At 56.2% G+C, this 9,088-nt stretch overlaps 1 protein-coding gene across 1 annotated transcript; it reads left to right on the forward strand.

Moving 5' to 3' along the window:
- The first annotated feature begins 4,111 nt into the window (after positions 1 to 4,111).
- LOC119105302 (uncharacterized) lies at positions 4,112 to 8,671 on the forward strand. The gene is made up of 5 exons (XM_037228769.1): positions 4,112 to 4,166; positions 5,989 to 6,084; positions 6,459 to 7,443; positions 7,582 to 7,828; positions 8,658 to 8,671. Exons 2-5 carry the CDS (start codon positions 6,071 to 6,073, stop codon positions 8,669 to 8,671), a joined length of 1,260 nt encoding a protein of 419 aa, XP_037084664.1. The 5' UTR covers positions 4,112 to 4,166; positions 5,989 to 6,070.
- Positions 8,672 to 9,088: the final 417 nt, after the last annotated feature.

Consider the following 9,088-nt stretch of genomic DNA (forward strand, 5'->3'; position numbering starts at 1 on the left):
AACGATGCCGCTCCCCAAAAAGCTGCTCGATTTATTTTTTTGATACAGCACAGCAATGCGGATCTCAACTTCAAGTATAGCAATGCAATGTTCGTAGGCCTACATGGACAGAGGGCCAAATGTCGCTTAGCATAAGAGTCTCTACGAGGCCGGTGAATCAGTACGGTCAATATCATAGACAACACAAAACAAAAAGTGAAATATAGAACAGTTTGCCCCAATATCTAAAATAACCCCTCATTGGAGCAAATAATCTAGAGGTTGCGGCTTCGGGTTTCCCGCTGCGCCTTCCGTGGTGATGCCACTTCGAGGAACGTTTAAATGATATTGTCTTCGTGTTATGGATAGCTTTTTCCTACGGTTTTATAATATTCCGGCCAAAAGTATTGGGGGCCCCAAACAGATATTGGGGGCCGACTGAACATTGGGTGGACAGGGCCCTCACAAAAGAATGCAACTCGACACCCGTGGTTTAAGCCATAAGAGTGGGGTTTGCTGGTGTGCTCGGAAGAAGTTTTGTCCATATGATATATTTTTCCGAGTGCCGAGTGCCTTGCCTGCTGTCTTGCTTTTTGTGTGTGTTGTGTTTCTATACATGTATGTGCAAAGATATGTACCAGTCTGGTGGTGTGAAATAAACTGCATAATTATTATTGGTATCATCATTTTCAAGGTGAACGCGTTTGTAATATGATAACATCGAGGAACTCTCAAGGCAGAAGACAATTCCGTGTGTCCTTTTGAGTCGCATATTGCGTGCGTCTCGCTGCATCCTGCACAGGGGCAGGAAAAGCACCGATGTGTTTGACATCCGTGGGACGAGCAAGACTTGCCCTGTAAACTGTCCCGTGCGCATACGCAGCCCCGTTCTTTGGCTCTTCAGCGTGGAGGCACCAGCGGCAGATCGTACGTTGTCATGGTAACTGCGCCGGCGCCGACGATCAAACTATCGATTCACTGGGATCACCGTGGTTGTGTCGCACGCGCCCGGGGGCGTTGTCGGCGTAAGGCGGCGCCGGCAGCAGGGCTGGCGGCGTGATGCCATGCACTGGGGTGGGGGTTTGGTAGTTAGCGGTTTTAGTTCATGACCCGGTCAGGGGAAGACGAATCCAATGAGTCGTGCTGAGCCTCGTGAGCCGCTGAAGAAAAACTGGCAGCGAGGTCAACATATTGGCTCAAAGCCCTCAAGGTAAGCAGAGTTACCGAGGCTCGATATGTTGGTGCTGTGATTTTTGTGCATTATCTCCCTCAATAAGCAGTCCTGTAGCGCTAAGTGTTTATCTGATTGCTTGCAGCTTTGCTAGAAATCGTGTTCGGGGTGTGCTCAGCGTTCAATAATGCGCTTGTTTAGTAGTTCATCGAGGTCACACAACCAGCCACTGGGCCAAGCCGATGCGTGGATGCCATGCCAAAATCAATTGCCAGGCAGGAAAAGGACGTGCAGCATATGCACTGCAGCATCTACATTGCACGCCGCCCTCGCAGTATTACCTGGCGGAATCACGCGCTATTTACATTGATTATATGAAGGCGAGCCCTGACAAATGTGCCGGTAAGATGGAAAAAGACGGCAACATATCCGTCATCCTGAAAAATCAGCTCTCATATGACATTTCTCTGATAGGTGTATATACAACACGAGAACGGGAGGCCAGGCGATTTCAGCCGGTCGGCCAACAGCGCATGTGTTTTCGTGGCATGGTGTCAAAGGGGGCCTGGGAGCACGCGGTGACTAGCTTGGTTAGGTGGAATGCAGTACAAAAGCCAAGCTCGCCGCTTTTTGTGCGCCATGAACGATAAGAGGACGTCAGTTAGGTCGTTTGCAATGTGATTCCCAACACTGAATTGTGGTAGCAGCGCCGGAAGCACAAGCAAGGCGCATTTACACACAATTTTCTCGTTTCACGTTACACTCTGTTTGCACGCAATTCTTCTGTGACGGGAGCCTGGACAAACCAAACATTATCAGCCGACGTTCAAAGAAGTTGTTGAATCCAATGTCGCATCGCAAACGCAACACGATACACCCACGGCACGGGACTATCGGCCGTCGCAGACAGCGCGACGCGAGCCCAAACACAGCTCAGCGGAGCATTGTGTGCCCCGCGGCTCCGTAGCTGCGGCGCATGTTGCCGACTCCGGCATCGACCTCGCCGGCCTTTCCTGGCAAAGGTCGTAGAAGGTCGCAGTCGGAGCCGTCCCCGCTCCGCTTGACTGGCCAGTGCCAGATTCCAGACCAGACCCGTTCCAGATTCAAAACGGCGTGCTCGTGCCCTACGGCAGGAATACACGTGAGCTGACGACGGGTCGCAGCACGAAGCGCCCGTTTCGCTGGCCGATCGCAAGGGGCCGTCACCGTCGGTGGGCGCAGTCGCAGTCAAGCCCATGAAGCAGGTCATCGCCATCCCTCATCACCAAAACGCAGCTGCAAACATGTTGTACAAACAAGGGCGCGATGCGTAAAGGTGCCGCCTTTTCATTGCGTCCGTGTTGTGATGCATGCATGCTATAGGCGGCAGAGTGACGCTGCGCCTTCGTCACGCCTTCCAACAACTTGTCTTCCAACTTCACGGCACCAAATGGCTTGAGTATTTCCCTGCATGCGGGATTGCACGAGCGTGTGAAACACCGTGGCGTGTAAGCTACGGAAGGCATCTGCTGCACTATGCTTTCCCATGTTAGCGAGGTGTTCGCCTTGGAGTGCAGTGCCACTCAGGATGGCGTTTGAAAACTATCATACAGGAAGCCATTCGAGCTCTTGGAGCCCGTTCTGAGTATGGATCCGTGAAGAAGTCGTGCGGAGCTTCAACACTGTTCTTCAACATTGTTTCAACACGTCTTTGTAAGCATGACATACCAGAACATAATGCTGTTCTCTAAACTTTTGAGTTGTTTTTTCTGGATGACTGTGACCCCCGCCCTCCCTCCCAAACAAAAACAACATGATATTGTGCCTTTCAGACACAAATGGACAAGTGGTGACGATATACACAGGGAGCTAGTCAGCTCGGGCAAGTTATGACCAACATGGAGAAAACGAAACGCAGAGGTACGATTTTCAAATTACTCTGGGGCTTCAGGACGATGTGGCAGCCATCCATTGTCTGATTGCCACGTTTTGTACCAGGGACTTGTACAAGGAAGCGCTGACGCTGAAATTGATGGAAAGTAGGAAGATCCACTTGTCACGGATTGTGTACTTTTAGACGAAAAGAGCTGTGTCTGAAGCAGCCTTGCCTTACCTCTCACCTGCGGTTTTGGACGGCTGCCGCCAGGTGGGTGGGTACCGGCCGGGGCCGTGTTCACTTGCCGCCGGTACCTGCTGTTCGCCGTGCTGCCCGTGGTGGTGCTCCTCTACTGGGTCAACTCGCAGTACGGCGTCGGCTTTCTGCCCGTTCCGCCCGTGTTACGTCTGGTTCAGCCGCAGCGTGAGTGATGCCGGGGCCACGTCGACAGGAGGGGTGCCCAGAGGCCTAGTCGGATCAGGTGTGCACCGACCCTAAGCAGCCCTGCTACAAGAAGAGTACGTGTAGACTGAGTGATCGCACCTATTAACCGGACTAGATTCTTGTGATAAACTTTGGAAAATCATTGCATAGTTAATTTTGTTATCTAATGGGCGTGTTCTTGCGGTCATTTGGTATCCTTTGTGGCGGGCGATTGCACACGAAATGGAAGTGGAATGCGCGTAAAACAATGAAACATGAAACGTGCCTCAACATGCATTAGGTGACGGAGGACAGTAATCCAAATATACATTATCCTCACCAGCGTAGAAGTACAAGACGAAGTGTCACAATATGTGCTCGGAACATTTCATGCTGCAAGCCCCTCATCAAAAAAGGTCCTCGCATGGCCGGTTGATTGAAACGATCGAGCGTCACGCGTCACGGAGCCCCCGCGCCGTCTGCCGAAACCCCTCGGCTGTTGTGACCAACCGTGTCAGCCCCCCCCCCCCCCCGCCGCCACCAGAGGCGCGCGGCCAGTACCTGGTGGACACGCCCACCTGCCGCATTCCCAACGTGGACCCGTTCGACGCCTCGGTGCGCGAGTTCGCCCGCCCGCCGGAGCCGATCCTGTGCAACCGCGAGCCGCCGCCGCTCAACCTACAGCGACATCGACTCGGTGTACCTGCTCAGGGAGCGGCAGCACCTGTACGGCGCCAGGTCAGACGCCGCGATCGATGGCCGGCTGAGGCCTGAGTGGGAAGTGATACCGTGTGGTCTGAAATATCCATGCATTCAGTCCCGTATTGCTGAAACGTTAAGTTTATCTTTGTTTTTGATTGGAGGGTCTTAGCTTTTACTGATGTGCTCGGTGTGCTCGATATAGTACTGATGTGCTCGTTAAGCAGACAGTTGTTGAGGTTTAGATGCATTACAGGCTCCTGACAGGGCATATCGGGGTCAGAGGTCTCAGGTCCCCACAGCACCTTCGTCACCGCCCTACCACCTGCAGCAGGGAAAACCTTTCGATTATTGCACATTAACTGCGTTCCCATTGATTACCACTTTTCAGCGACGACAGGCAGCGATGGGCATCGTTGCATTGCCGCGATTCACAAAGATGGCATAACGCGCTTGATCAGCACAGGCAATATGAAACTAGGCCCACGTGTCCTCTAGCTGCGGCTTGGCAGCAGGACGTGGCGGGATGCAACTGTAGCAAGGGGGAGTGTCACCTGAGAAAATGTCGCTGCCCAGCTGGGAAAATAAGCTTTTTCACAAGCAGTGGCGGCGCCACTAATTTGAGATTGGGGGGCAGGATTTTCCAGCGGGCTCCTGGACAAAGTGGGGCCTCGGCACAGGGGGGGGGGGGGGCCTCTGCGCACTGTCGTGTTCAGGGGGAGCGGCACCGGGGGCGTGTGACCCATCATCAAATGTTTCACATACCATATTTAAGTAGACAGATGTTGACAATTAAAATCCTGAAGTGGGTGTTCTTATTATCCAGCAAAGGGCCTCGCTAACCTAAAACAGGATCTCGTTCCAGAAATGGAACTCCTCAAAACGTTCCGAATTTACGAAGTGGGCTTCCAGATTTAGCCAATGAGCCTCGTTGTCCCGAAACAGGACGTCCTGATCCGGAACTGCGGGACACCTGATGCATGCCAAGGCATTCCGTTCCATGAATGTTCCAGAAATGGGGCCTCCGGCACATAGAGGATACCTCGTAACCCTGAACAGGAACCGTCTTTTTTTGTAACGGGTGTCTGCCGAGCCAGCAAAAGGCCCTTAATATGATAATGGCCACGTGATCTAGAAAATTGGCTTACCTTATCCATGAAGGTGGTCTCATGATGCATAAAAACGGGTCTCCTGATGTAGCGAAGTGTCTTTTGGGCCTAATTATTAGTCTGTAGCTCAGTCATAGGACCTCCTTGACCTGGATTTTACTACTCTACAAGTAGCTACAATGCCTTTAGTGTGTGAAAAACCCAAATAGGGGCCTCCCAAAGTTGGGGGGGAAGAGCACACTCTTGCCTTCTCTGTCCTCCCCCCCCCCCCTCGCTGCTGCGTTGCCCTTGTTCGCGCATTTCGCTGCAGCTGTCACCTTGGCCCTTTGTTAGCTCATCTGCGCGCGTTCTTGGGCATAATGCGGCCAAAATATCATCACCTGAACGATATTTTCATCTCGGGATGTGACCAACTGGCCGGGGGGGGGGGGGGGATCGGGGCCCAGGTGCCCCTCGCGATCAGCTGCCTTGCCCCCGCTCGCGGTGCGCAGAACGGTGGGCTGCGGGAACAATTGAGAGCGATGGTGTGTACCTGCATAAACAGACTCCAGATGTCAGGACTGCACAGCTGGTCCAGCGAAGAGAACTCATCGGTTGACATGGCTGATGACAGGAGTTAGTCCCTCGGAATTTTCGGGGTTGATCGACTTACTGTGACCGTTATTTTTGATTCCATGATGTTGATCATATTGTCTCTTCCCCTTAATTTGTGCTATGCAATGTGCTGATTCCGATGATTGCGTATGTTGCAGGCCACCTTTGACTTCAGCATCCTGCTGTACCCGAGACATAGACTGGATCAACGATCTCAACAGTTCTATCCCTCGAAACACGATGGGCAGAGTACGGTAAGCTTCTGTACGGCCAATTTTCTTCTATCATAAACTATTACAATGCTAACTGAATGCTGGATGCAGCCTTTCCCAGAATTACAAAAATGGTCGTTGCTATAGTAAACGGCAACCCTTGGTCTACCTATGGATGCCGTGTCAAAATGCGTTGGACGCATAATTCACTTTAAGTTACTTAATGGACACGATGCGCGGTATCTCCTTAAGATGCATCCATTTTTGGGACATCTGGCATGTCCTTCATCTCCGAGAGGTGGCCATCACAAACCGTCGGCTGACGAGCAGCCGCGTCCCGACCGCGACCACGTCTCGTCCCGCCAGCGACCGCCGATGCCGCGTCGGCCCTCGCGTGACACTGCCACCTTCCGCAGGAGGTCGCCACGGTGCCGGCCGCTCCTGGGCAGCTACACACCAAGCGCCGACGGCGTGGAGGTGACCTGCGCCGTGAACAAGACGATGGTGTACCGCGACTACTACCACTTCGTGCCGCTGCGGCCGCAGCTGGAGGCGGCGAGTCTGCAGCGACGGCCGCAGGACGTGGCGCCCAACGTGCTGATCTTCATGTTCGACTCGCTGTCTCGGCTGCAGTTTCTGCGCTGGTTCCCGCGCTCGCGCCGCTTCCTCAGCGATCGGATGGAGGCGTTCGAACTCGGCGGGCTCAACAAGAATGGCGACAACACCTGGCCGAACCTGGTGCAGATGTTCACCGGCATGGAGCAGGCCGAGATGAAGCGTCAGTGCGCACCGGATCCCAAGAAGGACCCGCTTGACGGCTGTCCGTTCATGTGGAAGGAGTTCAAGCAGGCGGGGTACCGCACGGCCATGGCCGAGGACGCGCCAGGGATGGGCTCGTTTAATTACCTCAAACTGGGGTTCCTGAAGCAGCCGACGGACTACTACACGCGGCCCACCAGCCTGCTGTTGGATGCCAACATTGCCTACAACAAGCAGCTCAACACGAAACCGAACCTGTGCGAGGGAACGCGATACAGCTACTTCTCCACCTTCAAGTATGCGCTGGATCTCGGCACGCGTCTGGCGGACCGACCGTACTGGGGTTTCGTCTGTCAGAACGTGTTCTCGCACGACTCATTCAACATGCCCTATTTCCTGGACGAGCCGTACTACAAGGTGCTGGAGTCGCTGTTCAGCAGCGGCGCGCTCAATAACACCGTCCTGGTCACCATGGGCGACCACGGCCTGCGCTGGGGCCGCGAGCGGCAGACCTTCATCGGCGGCCTGGAGGAGCGGCTGCCGTTCATGAGCCTGTACTTCCCGCGCTGGCTGCGTCGCCGCTACCCAGCCGCCTTCGACAACCTGCGGGTCAACCAGCACCGCCTGAGTACCTTCCGCGACGTACACCGCACGCTGCTGGACCTGCTGCGGCCGGACGAGACGCTGGGCGGCGTCGATACGCGCGAGGCGGCCGAAAATGCCTCCAGTGTCAGCCTGTTCCGGCGCATCTCGCCATACCGCCGCTGCGACCACGTGCAGGTACCGGACCACTTCTGCACGTGCCTGCGCTCTGAGAAGATCGCGGCAAGCGACGGACGCGCCACGCTCGCCGCTAAGGCCGTGGTGCGCGAGCTGAACGTGCTGCTGCGCGCGGCCCCGCAGTGCGCGCCGCTGAGGCTCCAGCGCGTGCTCACGGCGCGCATTGCACAGCCGCTCAAGGGCGATCCGAAGAAGAGCGCGCCGTTCCTGCGCCAGATGACGACGGTGCAGCTGCAGACGGCACCGGGCGGGGCACGCCTCGAGGCGACTGTGCTCGGCGACGGCCACGAGCTGCACATCAGCGGCAGCGTGTCGCGGCTGGACCGGTACGGCCACCTGGCGTGGTGCGTCAAGGACCACCGCCTCGAGAAGTACTGCCACTGCGGTGGCGCGTCGCGTCACTCGACGGCGCGGCCGGTCCCGCCGACGGCCGGCGCGGCGTCCGACGTGCGACCGCGGCGCCCGACGCGGCGACCGCGACGGGCCCGGCCGTGTCTGGGGCCACGGTGCCAGGGGGAGCTCGGGCGGGTTCGCCGCCGGGGGCTGGAGCGCTTGGGAGCACGCCGTCAGCGACCAAACCACCAGTGGAAGAGGCGCCTGTGACTAAACCGCCGGCGGGTAAAGCGTCCGGGTCTGAACCGCCAGCGAGTGAAGCGCCAAGCCCCAAATCGCCAGCGAGTGAAGCGCCAAGCCCCAAATCGCCAGCGAGTGAAGCGCCAAGCCCCAAATCGCCAGCGAGTGAAGCGCCAAGCCCCAAATCGCCAGCGAGTGAAGCGCCAAGGCCCAAATCGCCCCAGCGAGTGAAGCGCCAAGCCCCAAATCGCCGGCGAGTGAAGCGCCAGGGCCCAAAATCGCCAGCGAGTGAGGCACACAACGTCCAAATCGCCAGCTAATAAAGCATCTAGGTTCAAATCGCCAGCGAGTGGAGCGCCAGGGTCCAAATGCCAGCCAGTGAGGCGCGGAGTAAAACTGCCAGCGAGTGTAGAGCATAGGTCTGAGCCTTCAGCAAATGAAGCGCCTGGGTCTAAACCGCCGGCTGCCAAAACGTCTGTGTCTGAACCACCGGCGATTCTCAGTCACCAGCGACTGAGCCCCGCGAAGCCAGAACGAGCGCCAGTGACTGAGACCGGTGGTGGCCAGCCTGTCTGAGTGCCTGCCGGCCCAGGGTGGGATGCAGGGCGGACAAGCGGCGCTTTGTCCTCCGCTCGCTGGTAACAGGGTTGCACGTGATATGCCGGCTGTTGTAGGATGGACGGGCGGAGTGTTTGGGATGCACTGCGGGGGCGTGGGGATCTGAACAGGGTTGAAGTACGTGGTGAGGGCTCTTGCGTGGTGCTGGAGTGGGGATGATCCTTGATGGCGAGGATGTTTTTGTTCGGGAGAAGGCAGGTTAAGGATTTGGCTTCATGTCCGGTATTGTCGCAGGGGCTGGCCCAGGCCAATGTCAAGTTCCGTTTCTGCCACTGTGTACGGCGCAGGTCTGCTGTCACCCGCCGGTCATCCGCTC

Source organism: Pollicipes pollicipes, unplaced genomic scaffold (assembly GCF_011947565.3).
Source record: "Pollicipes pollicipes isolate AB1234 unplaced genomic scaffold, Ppol_2.1 Scaffold_6138;HRSCAF=7277_pilon_pilon_pilon, whole genome shotgun sequence".
NCBI classification, from domain to species: Eukaryota; Metazoa; Arthropoda; class Thecostraca; order Pollicipedomorpha; family Pollicipedidae; genus Pollicipes; species Pollicipes pollicipes.